General features: G+C 38.6%; 1 protein-coding gene across 2 annotated transcripts in view; it reads left to right on the top strand.

The window, feature by feature from the left end:
• The window catches only part of MND1 (meiotic nuclear divisions 1), a 47,523-nt gene that overhangs the window by 7,534 nt on the left and 15,579 nt on the right, over window positions 1-24,410 (top strand). For both annotated transcript variants that reach the window (XM_012573418.5, XM_002198428.7), the window contains exons 2-6: window positions 1,150-1,215; window positions 2,013-2,070; window positions 3,666-3,814; window positions 21,023-21,097; window positions 22,895-23,009. In XM_012573418.5, the coding sequence (XP_012428872.1) occupies window positions 1,192-1,215; window positions 2,013-2,070; window positions 3,666-3,814; window positions 21,023-21,097; window positions 22,895-23,009 (421 nt within the window). In that variant the 5' untranslated portion in view covers window positions 1,150-1,191. The remainder of the gene's footprint in view (window positions 1-1,149; window positions 1,216-2,012; window positions 2,071-3,665; window positions 3,815-21,022; window positions 21,098-22,894; window positions 23,010-24,410) is intronic.

The raw sequence follows: 24,410 nt of genomic DNA, 5'->3' as shown, positions 1-24,410 counted from the left end.
TTGGTCAGCAGCCCAGGCAGAGACACACACACTCCTGACACCCTCACTGCCTGGTGTCTTCTTCTCTCTCCCCGCCAGGACTGCTGCTGTCTTTTATATGATATAGTACGTGTTCCATGTTTACAGTTTCTCTCCAATACCTACTACCTATGTTACAAGGTGTTTTTCTACTCTAAACCAATCCACAAGTGCCAGCATCACCAAGAACATGGAGGTAAGGAAGAAGAAGGAGGAAGAACAGGATCGGCCCACTTGCCTCCATCTTAGAACTTCTGACCCCTCTGTACAGGTGTTAAAACCCCCCGTACAATACTAAAAAAATTTTCCCCTCTACTTTGTAACTATTTCTACTGTACTATCTAACCCTTTGTGACTGCTTGTTCCACCTTCAAAGTTGGTAACTCATTCCATGGTTCAAACTCAAAATCACAGCTGTTTCCAGCTGCTTGCCAGGGTCTAAATGCTTCTGACCAAGGCCTGGAACCTCCAAAAATGTCTGAGGGACATTTTGAGTTCCAACAGTTGATAGCAGTTTGTAGCCACTTCTGCCTTTTGCTTGTAGCTCAACCCAAGTTGTTTAATGCTTGGTCAGACAACCAGAAGGAAAAGAAATAAAAGCAGCACTGTTTTAAAAATGTGACCTTGAAATGATGAAGTTGATTTGGACCTTTGAAGAAAGGCATACCTCAAAATGTTCTTTATCTCCTTAAAAACACCCGAATGGCCTACAACTCACACTACTGTCTGTATATCACAGTATAGAAAGCAATTCTTAAAAAAAAACAAAACAAAGCCAAACAGAAGGTACTCTTTATCTTCATAAGAGTTATTAAACATTTGTGTGAATTTGGTATAAATACATATTTTGGGATTGGTATGTATCAAGGAGCATTGAGGCTGGAGCGGGGTTGGGTTATATGAATGGCTGGCTCCAAACTTAAGGGTAGGTCCTTCCATTTAACAGATGAGCTTAGTGTAGAGATTATTTGCAAAGAAGGAGTTTATCTGAATGTCTGGACTTAGTGGTAAGGTATTTTAAAGGATGGCAAATACAACTTACAGGTGAATAGATTTGAATTCTGAGCAGATACTAATTATTCTGGTGGCTGAATGTTTTGGTTAGTTTTTTTATTTTTTCTCCTGTTCTAGTCCAAGAAGAAAGGTCTGAGTTTTGAAGAGAAGAGGGCCCGCATGATGGAGATTTTTTTTGAAACAGTAAGTAACTTGTAATTGTCCTGCATTTACATTGATGGGAAAACAGGTCCTAAAAGGAGCTTAACTGGGGATGTAGCTGAACTCTGTGCCCTGGCAGGCATTTCACTGACACCCTATGACATTAGGGTGAAAATTTCAGGGGCAAAACTTCATTCATTTAACTTCTAATCAGGTGGCTTATACCCAGATGGAGCCAAGGAATGAAGATGCACAGGTGGTGTTAAGTTCATGTGCTACCTATGCATATCTTCTCATTTTGAGTATGTTACCATAAGGGGGGACACCAGGAAATTAGGAAGTATCTCACTGCATTTTATGGGAGGAGGAAGAAACCTGGGCTTTAGAAAAACTGAGAGCAGAGTTGGAAAGGGCCCCTGGGGAGAAGAAACCTGGAGATCCAAAAGCTGAGCTACAATTGAATTGGTGGCACATGTAATAAACCATGTTTTCCCTTTTAGAAAAAAAAACTGTGACAGTTGAGTACTGAAGCAATATGGTGCATCTGTGCTGACAGTCTAACCTGGGATTTAAGGGCTTTACAGTCTTAACTGGAGATGAAATATGATGACTTCAGATCACCAAAGGAAAGAGCAGGTCTTATTGCAATAATAGTGCTTTTCTTATTAATTCTCAGAATGTTCCAGTTCTATTGAGGGACACGCAAGTTTCCTCAAGCAAAACTAAAACATACAATGTATTTCCTACTTGATTTTGTTGGCATTGATTTAGTGTAAAAAACACTCAGGCTTAGATGGTGCTGTCATTTGGAACTGAAATGTCTTTCATGTTTTGCACAGAAAGATGTTTTCCAGTTGAAGGATCTAGAGAAGATTGCTCCAAAAGAAAAAGGGATTAGTAAGTGTTTATCAAAGTTATTTCTCTTGAGCAAGTAATCATTTTTGGGACAGGTCCTACAGTGTAAATTTTCCTGGCTACAATCTTAGGTTTGTGATTTTAATAACAGAAAATGTAGCTAGAATGGGAGACTGGTCAGTGGCAGGGCTGAAGTGTTAAAAGTGACATGGGATGGGGGCTTGCTTAGGCTCTGAGCTACCTGACTTGCAGTGACTTTCAGTGTATGAAATCATTGTTTGCACTCAGGTATTAAATATCTACCTGTAATATCACAAATGGTTAAAATGCTTGTCCAAATATACATGAGCAGTGTGCTCTTGAGCTTTTCCCCCTCCAAAAATGGCTGGACAGCTACAAATAGAAGGGGTTTGTCTTTTCTGTAAAAGCCTTCCTGATGAGATCCATTGGTTTAGAATTAGGTCCAGGAGGATTTATCTATGCTCTTGGATTGTTTTGTATGTTACTAGTTTTCCTTCTATGCTCATTGACAAAAGGGAGGCAAAGCATAATGTTTGTGTAGTTACCACTGTCCTTTTCCAGCATGTCTTGGTGGCACTGCAAGAGTAAATGAACTTGCTGAGAGAACTACAGATGTGAATATCACAAAGCAGAGTTTTTCTGTTTGTCAGCAGCTCACAGAGACATTTGTGGGCTTCTGAAGAGATGTGGTGCTGTCTTGATTGGTTTGTCAATGCATATGTTTAGTTGTAATTTGCAGTAAAATTGAGTTTAGGGTTTATAAAGCCATTAACACCTTTGAATAGTCCAAATTCATCCTGTCTCTGCATATGAAGGCATTTAGCCACACAACCCAAGCCCTAGTTACTCTGAAAAGAAAGATTACTAACCTGTTCCCCTCCTGGCATCCAGCCTATAGCTTCCAAAAGATGTGGGCCCACTGTAGTCTTGAAATTGAACATCAGGTACCAAAACCCATAATTAAGCTCGAAAGTCTTTATATCTGCAACACCTGAGGATAACATAACTACTTAACTTTGTTGAACAGGTACCATTTTTTTAAAATGGTGAATTATACCACAGGTTTGAAAGGAAATGATCAGTTGTGTTCAGAAATGTTGATGCTTGTGAGTGTAAATGATGCTTTATATTGGAAATGAATATGATTAAACCCAGAATCTGTCCTTCCTGAGTCTGCAGACAGATGGCTTTAGTGCCTCTGCTGCTATGAAATACTTTGTTAAGCATTACAATGTGAAATGCAATTACACTCCCAATCAGGAAACTTAAACAAGTTAATCCAAGTTAGAATTAAGATTGCAAGACAGCTTCTCAGGCACCTCTCATGGGTTTGTTATGGTATTGTAGTGTACCATGCATGTATTTTGTGCAAAACTCCTGAGCAGTGTTTTGCAAACATCTGGTAGCAGATGTGCAGAATAGCAGTGTTTAGGAGCGAACTGCTGGTTTGAGAGAGATTCATCCCTTCAAGTGAAGCTTTGGGTATGTTTTTCTTGTGAAATCTTCCAGCTAGCTGACACTGGAGGAAAATACAGATGATTGTAGATAGTAGTTTGTGGTATTCATAATTCTCCAGCTGCTATGCAGTTCTGATTTTACATTTTTGCTTTTATTAGCCTCGATGTCAGTGAAAGAGATTCTGCAAAGCCTCGTTGATGATGGCATGGTGGACACTGATAGAATTGGAACTTCCAATTATTTCTGGGCTTTTCCAAGTAAAGCTCTTCATGCCAGGAAGCGTAAATTGGAGGAGTTAGAGTCTCAGGTAAATCTGTTTTATGAAAAATACTTGTCTGAATAAAATACCCATCTGAATGGGTTTGCTATTTCCTATACTCCCTTGTCATTCTTGTTTATATCTCTCATGTGTACAAATGTACATGTCCACACACACAGATTTTACTATAGGAATTATCTGTCACTCATGGTAGGGCATTGTCATTCTTACTGTTACTTCAGGAAAACTTTGGAGGTTCTTATTGGAGCTTGAGAAAACTTTCTGTCTACTTGCTGCTGAAAGCATGCTAGTCATGATGTGAAGCATCATGTAAGGACTCAAAGGTAGCATGTTTTTGTGTCTTTTATATAATGTAGGCTATCATGAGATAATAACTTTAAAGTGATGACATCTGGAATGCATAACCTGAGTAGATGAGGCAATGGTTTCTACTTAGGCCGTTGTGTTTTCATCTGCTTTTATTGGTGGCTTAATTTGCGAGCACTTTTGTAATCCTATGCTGCACTTTTAGCAGGCGAAAAGAGTAAATTGGTCATGAATCACAGAATCAAGGAATAGTTGGGATTGGAAGGGACCTCTGGAGATCTAGTCTAATTCCCTGCTAAAGCAGATTGACCTAGGTGCAGGTTGCACATGATAATGTCCAAGTGGATCTGAATTATCTCCAGAGAAGGAGAGTCAATGACCTCCCTGGGCAGCCTTTTCCAGTGCTCTGTCACCCTCAAAGGAAAGAAGTTTTTTTTTCTTATTTATATAGAACTTTGTGTTTGTGCCAGTTGCCCCTTGTCTTTTTGCTGGCCCTCACTGTAAAGAGTCTGGCTTCATCCTCTGGACACCTGCCGTTAAGGTATTTGTATTGATAAGGTCCCCTGACTTTTCTGAAGTCATCTCTTCAGGCTGCACTGGTCCAGCTCCCTCAGCCTTTCCTCATAAGAGAGATACTCCAGTCCCCTCCTTATCTCCATAGCCCTCTGCTGGACCCTCTCCAGTAGCTGCTTGTCTTTCTTGAACTGGGGAGCCCAGAACAGGCCCAGAACTCAGGAGCCCAGACCGCTCCTGAGGAGGCCTCGCCAGGGCAGAGGACAGGGGCAGGAGAGTCTCTTCTTCAGAAGAGCAGGGCATCTTTTGTTGTAACATTGCTGTTCCATGGATCTGGTTCTTTCCTACTTTTTGGGAGCTGTCATTCTTTCTGCATCTAACGGGAGTTGAAAAGCATCTATTCATCAGTTTATTTGCAATATGATAACAAGATGAACAAATGAGCTTTTTGAGACCATGTGGTGTGATTGTACCACAGCACTGCCAGCTCTTCCCATGATTATTCAGCATTATGTTCTTTCCTCAAAGAATCATTTGAATTAATGCAGATTTACTGGTAGCATCTGAACATTTTTACAGCCATTATTTTTTTCTTCAGGCATAGCTCTGAATGAATCTCAGGCATTGTTGTCTTATGTACAGTGCTGCCAACTTCAGCTGTTTCTTTATAGGTCTACTGTTATATCAAAATAATCAAAAGAAGATTGCTTTTTTCCCCTGCTTTGAATTGAAAAGGGAGTTTGACTTAGCTGATTATGGTTTTACTATTTTCAGGCATGGACTTAACCTGGCACAACTGGACTTAAATTAATTTTTATAACTGGTAGTAACAATGCACTGGATCTTATTTAAGTGGAGTTTCATTTGTCTGAAACAGATTCGTTTAACTCTGCACTGAGTTGGAACTGAACTTCCTAGTAAAATTACTCAACTTATTTGTACATTCACACAAATTTTAGACAAGGCTATTTACTCTGCCAGCACATAAATTGCTGACTGAGAAATTGAACAAATACATTCCAGAGCTCCTGCTTTGTTCACCAAGCTCTCTGGTGTCAGTGTTTCATCGAATGCAAATTATTTGCTCTCAGATCCTTTTTGGTGTCGCTCATGTTCCATATTATAACCAAGCAGCCGAAAGGAGTTGATATTTGTTGTCCTTGCCCTTGGGCCTAGTACCATTGTGAATTTTTAACGTAATTGGTCAAGCAGGTCTCTGGCATAGCCTGATGAATATTTTCCTTGGAATGTCCAGAATCTACCCAGTGTGCTCCATGGTAAGTATCCAGGAATTGCCTACAAAAATATGCTGAACTGCTTTAAATGTACTTTCATTTACACAAACATATCTATTTTTGTGAAAGTGTAATAGGCATGTAGTTATTGATTTATGATGTTATTTCTATGTAGAAATATGCTATTCTGATATGAGCAATTCTGCAATATAAAACTGTTCCAGAAATAGTTTTATTACCAGAACCTTATTTGCAAACCAAGCCCTGCCCCTGACATATGGGCTTATTGGTATGAGAGGTCTCTTTAGATGATGGTATGAGGCTTCAAAAGTAGTTTTCTTCATTACCTTGCTTTTCTGATGAGACTGGAAATGTTTCAGCATTTCAGGGAAAAGCATTTTCACTAGCTGAAAATAACTTCTCTGTTGACACAGTGGAAAGGTGGCATTTTCAATGAAAAGCTCTCTGAACGTTTTTACAAGATGATAACAGGTTCTGTCTATGAGTTCAAATTAGTTCTTCTGGTGTTTGTACTCTTCTTGATGTGCACGCATACAGATTTTCTTATAAGGGCTTCTAAATCTAGTTACTGACTATCACAAAACTTCTTGTCAGAGCATACAAAGCAGAGGAAAAGAGTCAGCTATTGTACCATTTCTGTTGCATGCTGCTTGTCTTTGATCATTCCCATATAGAGCTTGTGGCATGCTGAGAGATGTGTTTTCTCTCTGTGTCTTGTCCAGATTGATTGTTAACTACATGAGTCGGTCTCTTTGTTTAGCAGTTAAAAGCCAGAATCAGGCTGCCTTACTTAAAGCATGTTTAAAAATCCAGCAGTTCAGTTCATGCTGTAATTAAAGCTTTCTACCAGGAGGCATTATCTTTGTTTCCTGAGGGCATGGGTAAATAGTCAAGGGAAAGGAATGATCCCAAATGCTGAATTGTCATTAGAAAATAATGTGGAGGAACAGAACAGGCTTCTTCATGATGCAAATTCCCTTACTAATTCACAGCACTGAGGCTTATGTTTGACAGGTTAGGCCTGCTACAAGCACCTTTTGCCTGCATGCGTTGGTACTTCTGCATGTTACAGCCAGGTTGCTCATAGCATTCTGCATTTTACAGAACTTGTGATTGTGGGATGCTGTTTAAGGAGCTGTTCTGGATGCAATTTTTTTCTTTCAGATTTTTTGGTGATTATTAAGCCACACCCTATCTTGGAGATGCAGAAGCAAAGAAGTCTGGCTTGTTATTCATAATGAAGATCAAGCCAGTTTTGTCTGGATGTTTTAAGCTACACTTCACAGGGGTTCTGTATACTCCAGACTTTTTCCAGGAAGGATTTGGTATATGATCAGTGTGCAGAGATACCACAATTAAAAACAATGATAAAGTTTCTTTTGACAGTTTCCCTGCTTGACCCATCTTTTGGCTTGCTTTTGTGGAGGCAGGTGTTTGGAGAGGGGCAATAATCCCTGACTTACATATGAGGCAGATCTTGTGCTGATCTAATTAGGATCTTGGTGATGCCCTTTAACCCCAAGTTACTGCATGGGCCTCTTCCTGTTTTTCTGAGAAGCAAGGATAGCAAATGTCTTTAGTTTGTGTAGCATCTGCTAGAGCTATTTCCTCCAATAGCTCCCACAGTGAGAATTGCTAAGTAGGTCCCTTTGGATTTTGTATTGATTTATTTTGCAGTGGTGTGGTTGCTCCTCAAGGTTTATGCCTTCTGTCACGTGCTTGTTCTTCACCTCTTGCTGAAGAACTTGCTTATGCATCTGTGAAGAGGACCACTGAAAAAGTGAAATATGTTGGAAGCTGCACTTTGGTGAGATGGGTTTATACACAAATACGGTTTTTTGCATGTGGTAGTTGCATTTGGTTAGATTGGGAACAGGTATGAGACGGTGAGGCAAGTGCGAGGGTGTGGACTGAGAAATAATGTTTTAACAATGTTTATAAATGGAGAAAATTTTAATGCAACCTCATCTGTCAAGAGAACTTTTGAAGCTTTACTGGAGGGTTAGTCTTCCTTCCCTAAGAAAAGGTGAAATGATGTGATCTTCTTCTAATATTTTCCTGGCTGTTGGATTCAGAAACCTGGAGTTACCTATAATCAGTTATAGTTTTACAAAATAAGATGTTTATTTTTGGTATAACAGTTGTGAGTGAGGAAAAGAGAAATCTTTTTGATGTAGCCTTAGTATAAACAGATTCAGCTTAGATTTTCTTTCATTTTTTCATCTGTGTCTTGGGCAAAACACTTGTATCTGTGCTGAGAGGGACCTGAAATACTAAGCACTTGAAAGATGTTGTGGTTATTAGTGTAACTATTGACAGTACTATGAGCACTGCAGTCCAGTACCTTGGGAAAACAACCAATTACTTTCCTTTCCTCAATGTGGTGTTGTTCATTTCACTGTTCAGTTTAAAACCCTTCATTTCACTGTGTTGTTGTTTGTCTCATTTCTCATGGTGTTGCTTTCTTGTGAGTCAATCCTTTGTGTTCCGAGGCTTTTGCAAGGGAAAGTCTAATAAAACTATTAGAGCTGCTGTTCCAACTGGGAACAAAATGGTGTCACCTTGTACTGCAACAAAGATGGAACAGAAATCCTTTTTACAGCAGGATAAGGATGGACATTTTTTGCTGTTCCCTGTGCTTGCTTCAACATACTCATGACCAAGAGACTTGAGAGTTTCTGGCAATTTCTTTCTCCCACTAAGCATGGCATTGGGCCAGTGTTAGTTAAGATAGGAAAGATCAGTTGATGTTTTATTCCTTAAATCTCTACCCTAGGAATTGGTAAAAGGAGGAATTTTTACTTCCCATGACTCATATATTGAACAAAGGGGGTAATTTGAACTGGGTACATCTTGCTGGCTCACATTTGCTAGCTAGTTTAAAAAAAAAAAAAAAAAAAAACAACAAAACAAAACCCCAACAACTGTGTGTCATTTTCCCCACCCCCAGCCAGGAATTAACTTGTTGAAATCGAGTTATTTCATATATATTAAATTGTTTGTGCTAATGAGCATTGAAATACAAAAAGTGAAATAAGTTATTTTAGGAAAAAAGCAATGAAGGGAATGCTGTATTAGGAAATGTTAATGTTAAGAAAGTGCATTGTTTGAAAATAGTTAATGGAAAAAAAAATTTGTATTGTGAGTAATCTGGCTTAAAGCCTCCTGAAGGTATCAGACAACATAAGTAAAAGGAGAGAGCCTTCTTTGTTTAGAATGCACACAAAAAAGTTTTGAGTTTTAACCATCCAAAAGTTCTTTGAAGATTCAGCTTGGTTTATTTCTATCCTTTTGGATATATTTTTCCTCCTTAACTACTGTGACTGGAAAGTTGCTGAATAAATCTGCTTGAGACCACTGACTGAAGCTTAGGAAACTTCTGCTGTCCCATTGTTTCAGTGTGAGCAGCCTTTTCCTTCATCCCATTGACTCACTCAATTGTCAGGGTATTTCCACATGGTTTGGAGGTTGATCCTGGACTGCACTTAAGTACAAGTGCTCAGCAGTGGCTGGCTAAAAGTAACCAATCCTGAACTGAGGTACAAATCCCTGGAGATGACAGGGATGTGCAGTGAGGAGTAGCAGGCCTGATGGTGCTTGAAGTCGGGTGATGTTGCTGTAGATACTGGACAAGTTTTGTGCCTTGGATGGAGCTTTGCATCAACAGAGAGAGCCTGTGGGACCTAGTTCTGTGGAGCAAGCTTTTGGCATTGCTTTGTAGAAATGTCCTCAGCAGATGGTACAGCATCAGCTCTTAGCAGAGCTCCTCACACACCTCAGGTCTCCGTTGCAGTTTTCAGCCTCTGATAGTTCTGAATGCAGGGCCTCACTGTTTTGGGTTTTTTTGCCTCTCAGCAGTGATGAGCTGTTCCTATGGAATACCTTTGGAATCCATGGCTTAATGATTTCGATAGAACAGTTTATTTTTGTGGTGTGATATTTTCACATTATCCATTGAAAAGCTGAATTCAGTGTGTTTTTAAAAATTCTTTGTCTATTATCGAAAAAAAGGACTTGCAGGCCTAAAATGGCATAAGATTTATCATGATCTTAAGCTTTGCTGCAATACATTTAGAAAGCTTAGCACTATCTTTTTCATATATATTTTATTATTTTTAGTGATAGCATGGTTAAAGAATTGTCCTCTAAACCAGAGGACGACGTTTACAGAACCAGAAGTTAGAACATTTGCAACTAATGCGTGTGACTTGTGTTAGGAATTACTTATTTAGACATTTTTCTCATTCATTAATTTAGATGTATGTGTGCTTGCAATTTAATTTTATTATGTTGCAGAAAATGTAATGAACTTTTCCTTTACAGGAAAAATAAAATTCTGATGGCTAAAGAGGTCTTTAATGCCATTATAAGGCCTTGAGCAACATGGTCTAGTGGAACATGTCCCTGGCATGACAGAGGTAGTTGGGACTGGATGGTCTTTAAGATCCCTTCCAACCCTTACCATTCTGTTATTCTGTAATGCGTAGGCAGGATCCCAGTGTGCTGACTAAGCTGTTAAAGCAGTCTTCCCATATGCATGCTGGGCCTCCTTTTTTCCTCTTTTATTTGAGGGCATGTCATTTAGCTTTCTACTTATTTATTTATTTAGTTAGTTATTCTTCCTTGGATTGCCCTGACAATTTTGAAAGTCTGCAGCCCCAGTGAGCTGGATGATTCCATTCTGTGCTTGGTCACATTTTTTATTTCTCTTGCACAGTAATTACTCTCCCAACAGACAATTAGTGATTCTTCCCATGTTCACCCTTCTGGCTTTCACTGTCCTGTACATTTTATTTGAACTGAAGGACTAGACTCATAAAGAAATGGCTTACTGCAGAGCTGGTATGGTATGACTAACTCACTTCAAACCATCCAGGGAGAGCTGTAACAATAAGAGCAAGAGGCTGAGATTTTGTGTAATTTAAACATTGTGGATATGTTGATTACTTCTATGCCCATTTGTTCATTGATCCTGTAAGGCTTATTCCCTCTATTAGTTCCCTGGGAAAAGCCAATACAATTTTATTAGGATAGTCCACAATTTTTGTTACTTCTGCATCTTGCACTTGAAAAATGGTGATATCTTAAAATGACTCTGCATTTACTATGTCCTAAAATGTCCGTCAGAGAAGATTCTTCTAATGCTGTAGCTTATTAGAGCCTTCTGGAATAATGTTTTATGGCATTCTACAAAGCCCTGGAGAGTATGCTTAGTTACTGCTGTCATGGCAGATTTCTAAAAATACAGTGCTCTGGAAGCTTCTGTTGGAATTTAGCAACTTCATAATTTGGTGTTCCTTAGTTGAATTTCATGCTTTTCCTTTTACTGTTAATAGGTAACTAACATGATGGCAACTGGGAAGTGTAGGTTTTCCTTCCTTCCTTCTTGATGAGCATAAGGTAAAGTTGGCATGATTTAAGAGCAGTTTTTTAAAAAACTATAACTGTAATAACTCTAAAAATTTTAATGTAGGTTTGAAGGAGGATTCCTACTATACTAAAAATGATACATTGATATTTATTCTGATATAATGCAGGAAAACCACTAGGCTTTTCAAACAGGGTTGTGTGTGACACTGAATTTTTTAGGTAATATCATCACACAGTTTACCTTTTTGAAGAGGTTTGTACTTTGGCTGCTGGCTCGATTCCTGGCATTGCAGTGAAATTGTTAATCTGAAAGGAAAAGAAACTGGAAGTAGAAACAGGGCTCTTCACTGCATAAGCCCAGTCAGGTCTGGCAGTGACACAGCCCTGCATGTCTCCCTGTTCTCCATGATCAGCAAGGCAGGTGGGAATGACAGTTCAGCAGATCATCAGAAAACCAGCATCCCAAGAAACTTTAAAGGCTTAAATGTTCTGTGCTGACTGGAAGTTTGCCTGTACTGTAAGGCCAGAAAGTTCCAGCCTTTGATAGGCAGCCAGTACTACTTTCAAAGCTGGATTTGATGGCGACAGTGAATTGTAGTCCTATTTAATGTAAACTTTGATTTTCACCCTAAAATCTTTTAATTCAATTAATATAGCATATTTTATTTTAGAAAATTAGCATGCATACACAAATGAGCTACCAGCAAGTAATTATAGAAGTCTCACTTCGTAGAATTTTCCTCTTCTGAAAGGAATAAAATTAAAGAAAAAACTTAAAAAAAAAAACAAACTAAAAAAAACCAAAAAAAAACCCCAAAAAGCCCAACAAAAACAAGAGAAACAAACCACCAGAGTATAAAACTGAAATGTGCTAAATTATTTTGATGCAGTGAGGCTTTAGAGGAAAAGGTCTTTCTTGTCACAGCCAAACAACTCATTATTTTTGAACACATGGTAGTTTAATGAAAGACTCTTCATTGTATCAAGAATTGGAGATGACTGGGTGATCTGTCTAAGCATTACTTAAAAATCACAAAATTGGCATAAAGAGTGAGTATGTAAAACTGCTGTCAAAACTCTGAAGTTTGATAGATATATTTTACTGAGGTTTATTATTTTACTGATAAGATCTCAGTGTAGAATTTGGGCATTTCTAGAAGTCTGTAGAATAAAGTCTGATTTGGTTTTTAAAGTCTTTAAGCAGAATGTGAGCTCGGGGAATATTGCATGAATATTGTGTTTTAATTCGTGCCTGTCTCTTCTTAGTCCCTGAAGACATTGTCAGTGTATGGTCCAGCTGCTTCGGATAGCAATCTTTAAAAACACTTTAGGGAAAAATTAAAACTTCTCTTCGTTCTCTCCCTTTCTTTCCAAGAGAAAATATATTTCTATGTTATTCCTGCCTTGAACAGACCTATAAACTACCACCTTGGACTTTGTAGGTTTATTAAATACCCTAATATTCAGTAACAAGCATATCCTTCATGTCCAGGTATGAAAATTTTCTGTAGTCCTGTCAGTCACGTGAATGTCTTTTGAAGTTCTTTCAGCTTTCCTTGTTGGATTGCTTGCATTTGCGAAACAGCGTTGAATGAGGTGTTTCAGCTGTTTTTTTGTTGGTCTGGGGTTTTTTTAAGTTGATTGGGGCGTACTTGATATTTGTATCTGAGTAGGCAGCCATCTGTCCCTCAGGTCGTGCCAATTATGCCAGCTCTGAAAACAGCTACAGAAATTCAGTTCTTTCATTGAGCCTGCACAACTGTTTCTTTCACCTTTTGTCTTTTAAGGAGGCTGGCCTCGAGCAGTTATTTTTTGTTGAGTAACCACTACTTATCAAATGGTGTTGCAAATGAATGAAGCAAAAACAAAAGCTCTTGGCAAGACATTTTCTCTAAATTAACTTAATTATTATGGCAAATCTAAAAAGATGGAAAATGATTGACTTAAAATACTTTTAATGTAGAGGGATTTGCTGTATTGTAATATTATAAAAATAATTGCAGGTAACATAATCATGTTTGTTACCCATGTGGATGGGTGAAGGTTCCTGTGGAGGAGGAATTGCTCATTTGTTTCTTCTGAATACCCAACATTTGATTTTATTTGGAAAAAAAAAAAAAAAGTACTCATATTCAACATGCCCTGAGAACAGAGCTGTGCCTAATTTACTGCATATTTCATCTTGCTCTCATCAGTTAGCATGTTAAGTAAATAAAGATTATAGAACTAAATTTAATATTTTAATACTAAATGAATTGTGTTTGTGGGAGGGGCAATTAAATCAGTATTTCCCACATAGATGCTTTAGCAAAACATAGAAATACTGCTTATAAGTGCAGAGATCTAACATAAGGATTACTAGTTTTTGAGTCTTTGCAGTGCTTTGTCAAACAGTTGTATGGCAAGTCAGATATTTTTTGAGTTTAGTCCTCTGAAAAAAACCTTCCCATGCTTAGCATGAGCGTCAGATACTTTTTTTAAATCACTGACATATTTACAGTACTAAACTAAAAATTCACATTTTTTATCTCTTTGGTACCTCTTAAAAAAGACAGAACTTGCACATTGGTAGGATTAGTAGTATGATGTTTTGGAGCAAGTGTTATTTACTTAAAATAATCAGTGTGTCATCCTTTAATTTTGAATAGCAAATATGATGTGTTATGGGGGAAAGGGAATGTATTCAGCTTTGCCTTAATGAGCATGATGAGGGAGTGAAGAGCTTATGGGTCAGGATAAAAGGGTGGAGTAGAAAGAGTGACACTATTGTGGGTATGTGGTGCAGGTTGCCTGATCAAGAGGAGAAGGGGGGATGAGGCCTTCTACAGGCAATTAGCAGCAAGTCTCAAAGTCACAGACCTTGACTCTCGTGGGGGAGTTTTAAGTACCCTGACATCTGCTGGAGAAGCTGTACAGCAATATGCAAGCAGTCCAGTTCCTGGAAAGCACTGACAATAACTTCTGCCACAGGTTGTAGAGGATCCCACAAGGAATGATGTGCTGACTGACCTCATAGCAACCAACAAAGAAGTCTTGTGGGAATGTGAAGGCTGGGGGCAGCCTTGGCTGTAGTGACCACAAGATTGTAGAGTTCTGTATTGGATGAAGAGGTAGCAGGACAGCAAGCAAGATGATGACCATGGACTTTAGGTGAGCTAACTTAGTTGCTTAGGGATATTCTTGGAAGAATCCCATGGGAACCAGGCTCTGCAGGGAAGAAGGATCCAGGAGAATTGGTTATCATCAAGGCTCACTTCCTCCAGGCTCAAGAATGATTCATCCTAACGAAAAAGAAGTTGGGCCAAGGGCACAAGAAACTACCATAGATTAATAAAGAACTGCTGTCATTACTCAAGTAAAAGCAGAAGTTCACAGGAGACAGAAGCAAGGCCAGGCCACTTGGAGTGAGTATTGAGAAGTGCTCAGGAGAAGTAGAAATGAGACTTGAAAGGCCAAGTCCCATCCAAAATTACATCTGGGCCACCTTCTGAAATTCAACAGGGACAAATGCAGGGTGCTGCACTCAGGGAGGAAAAACACCATGCACCAACGCAGGCTAGGGGTTGACCTGCTGGAAAGCAGCTCAGCAGGGAAGGACTCAGAACTTGGTGGACAGGAAGCTGTCCCTGAGCCAGCAGTGTGCTCTGGTGGCCAAGAAGACCTGTGGTATCCTGGGGGTGCATTAGGAACGGCATGTTGAGGAAGTGATCCTGTCCCTCTACTCAGTCCTGGTGAGGCCACATTTGAAGTTTTGTATCCATTTCTGAGTTCCACAGTACAAAAGAGACATGGAGGTCCTGGAGGGGTCCAGTGAAGAGCTGCTAAGTTGGTGAGGGTCTGGAGAATCTCTCTTATAAGGCAAGGCTGCAGAGGCCAAGCTGGTTCAGCCTCAAGAAGAGGTGACTGATTTGTATAAATATCTAAAGGATAGCTATCAAGAGGGTGGATCGAGGCTCTTTTTGGTGGTGCAGAGCAACAGGACAAGAGGCAGTGGGCAGAAACTGATGCACAGGAAGTTCTACCTGAATAGAGGAAGAAGGTCACTGTACAGGTGACCAAGCACCAGCACAGGTTACCTAAAGGGGTTGTGGAGTCTCAGCCTCTGCAGATATTCAAGAACAATCTGGACACAGTTCTGTGCAGTGTGCTTTAGGACAACCCTGCTTGAGCACAGACGTTGGACCAGATGATCCGCTATGGTCCTTTCCAACCTGACCAATTCTGTGATCCTTTCTCTCCAGAAAATCGAGTTTATTCTCTATCCTCTACAAAGTTTTTGAATTGACTCTTTCAAAGATTGCATTAAAAATCTTTTTGTGATAAAATTTATGTCATGCATAAAGAGAAGAGTGTTCTTGAATTTAACATTTTTTCCAATATTGCAGTATTAAAAAAAACAGTTCTTATGAATACAGAAATATGATGGCCCTAAGTCTTCTCTTTTTCTACAGTCTCTTTTCCTTCCATTTTTAGGTATTCTCTTGCTGAAAAAAATCTCATTTATTCTTCAGTTTATGAGTAAAAAATTCTTTCTCTATCTTGCTTTGATCTCTACTCTTGTTCTTACCTGTATTTCCTGAACTATTTCAGTCTCCTAGTTGCTCCTTCTGAGTCCCACCAAAGACAAATCCCTACTTGCCAAAGTGACTTAGAGTGATGCAGGGTAAGACCTTGCATGCTGCTTTTTCTTCCTTTCACAAATGCTAAAAGATTTTTTTTTAAAAAGTATCTTAATTGTGTTTATGTAATGAGTGTATGTTTGCTGTTTATGCCTCACTAAGAGTTTGTCACATCCCCGACTGAGGTCCCAGTGGACCTGATGGCTGCTCCAGCTGTAGTTAGTTCACTGAGTGAGCTATGGAGAAATGGCATTTCATGAGTGATACGGGACAACCCGAGATCAGAGCAGAAGCCAGAGTGCTGTAGGTCACAGGAGGGCTCTCCACGCTGTTGTGACCAAGATTAGCTGGCTGCAAAGTTTGCTTGCATGTCTTTGGAAGCTCTGGGAAGCATGGATTTGTGACTGTGTGTGTAAAAAGAGTAGCTGTATGCTTGTTTAGTGTAGTACTTAAGAAAGCAGTTCTGCACTTCAGTGTGCTGCCCTTCTGGATTTTTTTCTCCCTCTTTGAGTTTTAGTCAACAGTAATTATTAAGTGATTTCTTTTTATAGTGTTCTGTGCCTTTCTTTTAACCCAAAGATCTGTTTTCAATATTTTCAGATTGTTTTTTGGCTGTTGATCTTTGCATTTTTCCTCTCTATATATTATTAGTTTGTTTTCAGTGTCAATATTTTCTATCTTTCTTTAAAATATAGGGGAATGCTATAAAGTATTTTTTCTCCATGCCTTCTGTCAATTCTACTTAAGTTTTTCAGTAGTGAGTTAGTTTTCACATAGAAAAGAAATAGACCTATCTACTGCTTAATGTTACCCTAAACTTCTTTAACTGCTTTTGTCTAAGCTGATAGCAAACTAGCCTTGCCTTTAGCTTGAAACAAGGCACAGTGAGCTTCAAACCCAAAGCAAATAAAGAAATAATTTCTAACTTTGCAAGTTAGAAATAATTTAAAAATGGATGTCTTTAATTCTTCTGTAGTGCCGCAGTGTGTGGTGCTCACAAGAGCAGTAGTTTTTAATACCATTTTTGGTTGAGTGTTTGGCCAAAAGAAAACCAAACGGATGGTATTTCTCTTTCAGACCATAATGATAGTGAGTTAACAGCTGTGAGCACTCTTGGTGGTTAGCATGTGAGACCTTGGCTTGATTCTTGGCCAGTGAACATACCCAGGGGTTGGGTTTACATGGCTTATACAAGGTTTGTAGATATTTTAATATGCGGGTGAGACAAGCTACATGTTTGGTGGGATACTTGTGGTTAGATTGGTTAAAAACAGGGAATCAGAAGGCACAGGACCAACAAAAACTTTTGCTGGAGAAAAAAAAATTGTTTTTTATTCTAAAATAAAAGTCTGTCAGGCAGGTTTTGAGAAAGAATGGAACAGAAACCTGCTGCTGTTGTTTGTTGGTGTTAAACATTCCTCTTCCAAATGTACATCAGTGGCTTTCTGAAGTGGAGCCCTGGTATTAATGTGTTCATAGTAGATTATAAATTATGTGGGAATGTCTAATCTGTGTTCTTTGATACAAACCAGACCCCAAGTTCTGTGATGGAACTGGTGGTTATCACCAGCACATGGCACTTTGCACACCCAAACTGCTGCAACATGTATAGCTAAACATTGTGATGCCTTTGCAGAGTAGGAAGAATCATCTCTTTGGGGATTTTTGGGGGACTTTGGATTGAATTATTGTCTAAGGCTAGCCATTTAATTGATCACACTGGTCTGTAAACTAAAGAAATTGTTCTCCAACTCTCCTGTTTTATAGATGCTAGTTACTTACTTCATTAAACTGTCTTCTTGCAGGCTCCCACTGTGTTTTGAAAACATGAAAATGCTCTCTTGTGGAGAGCATTTTTAACTTCTTAATTTTGAATTATTTAGTCTCCTCTCCTTTTTCTTTCCCCTAGATGATGTTTTTGCTGCTTTCCTGCATCTTGCTTAATCATGTGCTGATTCAGAGCAGTCAGCTCGGAGACACAAAACTTTATAGTGGAGTAGAATCTCTGTATTTCTTTGCCACACCTGGTCAGTTACACTTCTGGCAGAAGGTTGTTCCTGTGTCAGCCCAGACATTTCTCTCAAGAAACATAGAGGGGACACAGTATCTTTATCCCTGGACTGGTCTCTCTGCTTTTGGGAATGGTTAATATTCCTTGAGATATTGTTTACTGGTTCCCCTGAAAAATGTCCCCAAGGTTGCTCCAGGGATTGAAATATTCCATTTGCTACTGTGCTTCTTTGCAGTCAGGCTTTTCTACAGCTGGTGAGTGGGAAAATAAGTCACTGTATTTGTCCAGATGTGGTTGTCTGCTATCATACATACACAATGTTTGCATATTCTGCTTTTTTTTTTCTTTTTAATGCCCTATAAACTGTCATTTGTCATTTGCAATTGCCTTTCAGTTAAGTATTGTATCATGTGTATCCATCCTCCCTCCGACTCCTTTTTCCTTGCTGTCTTTCCTTCTTTCATTATAGTTATTTTCAGCTGTGCTCCCCCCTCTGTATCCAAGCCTTTCCACTTCTCCCATAGTCATAGATTCTTTGTGCAAACCCTGGCCATCTGTTCCTCACCCTTTGAATCCTTGTCCTGTGTTAGGGCTTTTTCTACATCTTGCCTCCTTCTGCTATTCCTTTCTGTATCTTCAGCCTTTATTTGTTGTTATAGAGGATAACCACCATGACTTCAAAATAATGCACAAAGAGCTGAGGTGTCAATTTATTTCAGATTTTTTTAATGTGAAATAATAATTAAAGAATAATTTAAAAATCTGAAGATACTCAAGCAATTAAAATCTGTGAGTTAAGAAAGTGATATCTTAAGTGAGATTATGTAAAAATCATCTTTGCTTTAAGGGAAAGGAAGGTATTCTAACCACATGGCACGGCAACCATGTTATGCAGGACAGAATCTAAGAAATTCCTTTATCTCCCATAGTTTGTCATTAGTGTCTCTTGAATTAGTAAATGATGTGGAATATAGAGGATCGAGAAAATTATAAGATGCTTTATTGGGTGCTTTCATGCTGGAAATCAGCTTCTAAGATTTGCACAGCCTTGAGAGCTCCTTCTGTACATCAATTTTAGAGAAAGCAGAAACATTTATTAAGAACTTAATGAATATGAAGAAAAAAAAAAAAACAGAGAAAGTGACACCTTTATGACCCCTCTTGCAGAGAGCATTGGCTTCTTTGCACTTGCAGTATAAGTGTCTAGGTAAGCTCCTTGGCTTCTCTATCTCCTCTGTGGGTTTTGTTCCAGAAAAATCCTGTGTTCAGAGATGCCAAATTATGTGTTTTGGGGTTTGTCTTCCTTGGACTTGGTGAACTACAAACTGCAACTAAGTACTTACCCTCTTCTGAACTGTATACCTCTGTTTAGTATGGCATCATGTGGGGACTAACACACCTCTTTTAAGAATTTTGTGGAAAGCCTGGAAGGAGTACTCTTTGACTATCTACCAAAATTAAGATGTTGATGTACTTCAAGCCGCATAGTGAAACCTATGCGGCCTCTGTGGTTTCTTCCACTGAGAGCACCAAGTAAACAGCTGGACATATTTTTCCTCAAATTACTTCTTAACCATTAGTATAATTACTATATAAATTGAAGAAAACTAAAGCATTCTTTTAGAAAGGAGACTTTCTTGTGTGTATGCATGCTCACACATGCAGTTTAATAATTTTTAAAAATTGAGTTGTGAAAGGAACCACTAAACCTGGTGAGCTGCAGTTGGGCTGTATCCTAATCTTTATGGACCACCAGTATGGAGTTTCTTTTTACTGTTATGACTGATCTCCAAGACTTGGCAGTAAGCTCTGCCCAATATTTATCATACATTTACATTTAATATTCTGAAAATATGGACCAAACATTAGTTTAAATTGAAATTGAGACATGATTATACCTCCAAAGGAGTTGTATTGTATAAATGTATTTATATCAGCTGCATTATTTTAACAATATGGTTAAATTATCAAGGCTGGGGATTGCAAGAAATACCTGGGAATGCTTTTGTACTCAGTGGGGTCCTCAGTGAGAAAGGGAATGTAGAAGTGGAGGATTCATGTGGGGGATCTTGGGGTAGAGCAGAGTAAAAGCTGAGTTCTGACAGCTGGTCTTTTCACAATTGATGTGATATACTGGTATGCTGATTGGTGCTTTAGTTTTAAAACTAAAACAGTACTCAAAAAGCATGCTATTGTTTTTTTTTTTTTTTTCTTTTGTGTTGGTTTCAATGCAGTAACTGGTTTTCCAACTATATTTTATTAGATTTTTTTTTCATTCTCATTCATCTAATTTAATGTTTCCAAGTGCTTTGTCTGATGCTGAGGGTCGAGTCTTACTCCTGCTCAGCTTAAGAGATTCCAAGGTATTTCTGGAAAACTGTCAACTGAGCTGGAAAGGCCTGATTCAAGATGGGTGGCAGGTTAACGGAGAGAGATGTCTCTTGGCAAATTATTTCTCCTGATGTAACAGAAAAATGGAAGGATTGTTCACACCAGCCCTGTGATATTCCTCTGCCTCAGGCCTGAAGGAAGGGTTCTCTGTGAGGTCTAGCAGTGCAAGGGCCACACAGTAAAAGGGGGCCACAGCTTTGCATGCCTTTGAACAGAGGCTTCTGTTCATCAGCATGTAAAAGGGATTGGGGCCATGCCAGTGGCATACCAGACTTTGGGAACACCGGTATCCGCTGAGCAGGTGGACCTACTGCAGCTTTTGTCACTGCTTCCATTGAATAGGGACAGCTGGAAAAGGACCAAAGGAAATCATCAGATCCAAAGCCTCCATGTTACGGGGTCCTTTGCATAGAGATGCCAGATTATGGTATGAAATAGAATTTTAGTCCCATGCTGAACATGCAGTATATAACAAGATTATGTGCCACGGGAATGAAAATTTTTTAGACTTGAAGTTGTTTTCTGTAATTCTTCTCTGTAGTTCAGAGCCTCAGATTAATATTTGGGCACTGTTGTATTTATTTTGTCTTTATTTTTATTACATAAGTTGTACATGTATTTTAAAATTTTAATTTTTAAAAAAATACATATATTTTAAAAATGCATATCAACTTGTTTCTTTAAATACATTAATATGTATGTACATTTTATAGCTGTGTTTAATATGTTACTGAAAGAGTTTGATTTTGTTCTTTGTTTTCTTTATCAGTTTGCTGAAAGCAGTCAGAAAAAAGAGGCTTTACAAAAAAGCATTGAGAAATCAAAAATTGGACGTGAAGATACTGTAAGTTGCTTTGGGGGGAGGTAATCCTACAAGAAAATAGTGCTACAACTATTTAGTTCTTGTAAATACTAACGTAGTATTTCCAAGTATTTTCAGATGTAAAAATACCTTTCAACTTGAACTACCCAGAGGTGTGTACCAGAGTTACCAATAGTTGCTGAGCTGCCAAATCTGGTAACTACAAACTTAGATGTTGGTTTAGGTTTTTTTTCAACTTATTTGTAATATAGATTCCTAAATAACTGTTCTGAGCAGTCACGTAAGCCCAGTGCTCTTTGCATGCTGAGACTGTTAATACTGCAAAAAATATATATAGACTTCATGTTTATCATAACCAACATACTAGTAAAAAATACTTTGTATGGTATTCTAAGTTGTTGACTTGCATTGAGATGCTGAGTCTAAAGTGATTTAGGCCTCCAATAAACATGCACAGCCAGAAGCTTTCAGGAGGAATTGAATTTTGTAGGAAAGTGCCAAATCTTCAAATTCAAAGTGTTTTGTTTAAACACTCTAGGTTTTCCCTATGTATGTTTCATTTGTCTAGTAAGGAATAGAGTGAACCTTACCATCAAACTCTGTGAATGTTACAGTTCCACAACTTCAATTAAAACCTGCTTTTTGGCAATGTCTTTAATGGGGATTCTTTATTCATTCATGTGCAACGGACTGTAATCAGGAATCACAGGCAGGTTTCTCACGTAGTTGTGCTTTTTGTGTTTTCAAACAAAATGTTTCAGCTTTGGGCTTCTCCAGCATGTGGCCTGCCCTACAGAAAGCTAGTGGTCTGGAAATCCTGTTCTGGCTGATGTTTCCAACATTTTCCTTCCTGATTATACATCAGGAAGAAGTCCTAAAAAATCTAGATTGCAATGTAGGTCTCCAAGCATCTCACCTCCATACCTCAGCATCTGGAAACTTGATTTCCATTCTGCATTTTCAGAACATGCTGAATCCAAGCTGTTGGCAAAAGCGTTGGGAATATGGAAGTTTGAGGTGAGGGGAGAAACACAGTAACTGTAAACAAAACCCCAAATCCACAAACATCTCACATTGCTGGGTTACCATGGAGATTGCCATTGGTAAAATCTCAATGGCTTACCAACTCATGCAGTCTGGCTCTTCTAGGCTACCCTAGCTTGAGTTATTTGAATATCAGCCAGTTCCAGTGTTTGTAACTACAGACTGAATTAGAAGTATGTGCTGAGCTGGCTGTGGGAGATCTCATGTTGAGTCAGTGTCTGCAGATTCTTATTGATTGATAGAATCTTTGAGGTCAAGGTTGTGTACAAAGACTACCATGTCATAAATGTCTGAATTTATTTTTGAGACCATTGCTCTTAAATGGTGTGGAAAAAGAAAGAATACAAATAAATTCAGAGGGTGTTCATACACAGCATTTCAATTTGTAGAAGAGTGGGTGGTAGGTTTTTCTGTAATGCCATCTTTATTTGCAAGACTAGCACTCTTAAATACTGCTTAACCTTTAAGCCAAATAATTAACAGATCTCTTTGGAGTTTGTTAAACCATGGTTCAAAGGTTGTAGAAAATTGTTCTTTTGTTGATCCATTTTGGCCATAAATTTTTTCTTTCCAGTTGGTATTCAGTGTTTAGTGTCACTGAGAATTCTATGTAATAAAATAAAATGCTCAAGTGATTCATAGAGTGAAAGTAGTAATGAAAGCAGCTTTTAAATTTGTATGTTTTTATTAAAAAAATACAACTTTGTGTGATAATTACTATTTTTAATGTTTGGGGTTTTTTTTTGTATCTCCCAACATCTTTTGAATCTTCAGGTGGATCGTGCAGCTCTGCTGAAGGAACTTGCTGCCCTTCGGCAGAAAAAAGAGCAGCTAAAGACAGAAATAGACAAATACAGGGAATGTGATCCAGACGTGGTTGAAGAGATGCGTAAGTTGTGTATTGTTTAAAGTGATCTTTTGCCTGAAAAGGTCTGTACTTCTTTAGCTTAAAATCTGGTATTCAGAGGTTAGTCAAAGAATAGCTGCTTTTCTTTTTGAAGCTGAGCAATACAAAACAGGTACACTGACCATTTTTTTCATGTTCTGTTCTATTATATATGAGGAGGTTTATTGAGCCTTACTCTGCCACCACCTGAGCAGTTAAGAAACAATTCTGTAATAAAAATACTCTGATGTTTTAGAATTAACATCAGGATCATCCTTTCCAGAGCCATATGAATTCTGTAACTTGTGCTATACTCTAGAATGTGTGTAGGAAGAGGAGTCTTGTGTAGGAGGAGGAGTCTCTTGCTCCTGTTTACCTTCAGTTCCGTGCTGTTAAGAGGGGTATCTTTCTACTTTGTCTTGCCTGTTTAAAACACAAGCATTTCATTAGAGACACTTAATTGTCACTTACACAAAAGTAGGTTATCACACTCTTGACTGACTGTACTGTCTCTGACATGCTGGGTTTTGGTTGGAGTTTTTAACTCTAATGGAATACAGAGAATGATGAGTGACTTTAATACAGAATTTGGCACTGAAATACACTTAATATTCTGATCCTTAGCATGAAAAATGAAAAGCATGCATGAAATTTTATTGAATTTTCTCTACTGCAGCTTTCATGTTTTATTTATTAGGCTCTTGCATTGCTACCCCAGCACCACTGCATATTCAGGTTGCTATAATGCTAAAATGCTGTTACAAAGTGACAAGAAACAGGCACAAAACTTTTTCTGAAAAGAGAAGTGGCTAAGTCTTTCTCCTTCCTTATTTTACTAACAAAGTCCACAGTTTTAGAGCTGTTCTGAGAGAAAGCCAGGAACATAAACAGAGTTGGCAGCACTCTTCAAATTTGGACAGATATTATGTATTTTGAGGGGCTGTGACATTTTTTGTCAGCTGTGTTATCTTTCCCCAAGGATGTAATGGTATGCCAGGGAATAAGCAAACTTGAGACCTAAGGTTAGTTACTGTGCTGTAAATCCCTTGCTGCCAGCTCTCCTGAGGAGAAAACACATTCCAGCTGATTCCAGCTGTAAAAATGAATGAGGTTAGGCAGATACCAACAGCAGAGGGATGTGTAGCATCAGGTATTTTAACTGCTGAGGTACCTTTACAGTCAGAATCTCACAGAATGGTTTGAGAACCTCTTTTTTGAAACAGTCACAGTGAGCACGTTCCTAAATGCGGCACGAGGGAGCAAATGACAGCTGCAATGCTAGGGCAAGCTGCATTAGCTGGCAACATGGAGACTAGTGTCCTGGAAAGAAAGAGAGAAAGGAAGGAAATGTAATACTTAGCTGCTTCAGTCATGCCCTTGTGTTTTGTCTGTATGTTGTGGGTT

The sequence above is a fragment of the Taeniopygia guttata genome, chromosome 4, assembly GCF_048771995.1.
Source record: "Taeniopygia guttata chromosome 4, bTaeGut7.mat, whole genome shotgun sequence".
NCBI classification, from domain to species: Eukaryota; Metazoa; Chordata; class Aves; order Passeriformes; family Estrildidae; genus Taeniopygia; species Taeniopygia guttata.
Note: the sequence above shows the minus strand (reverse complement) of the source record. Positions and strands in the feature narration are given on the sequence as shown.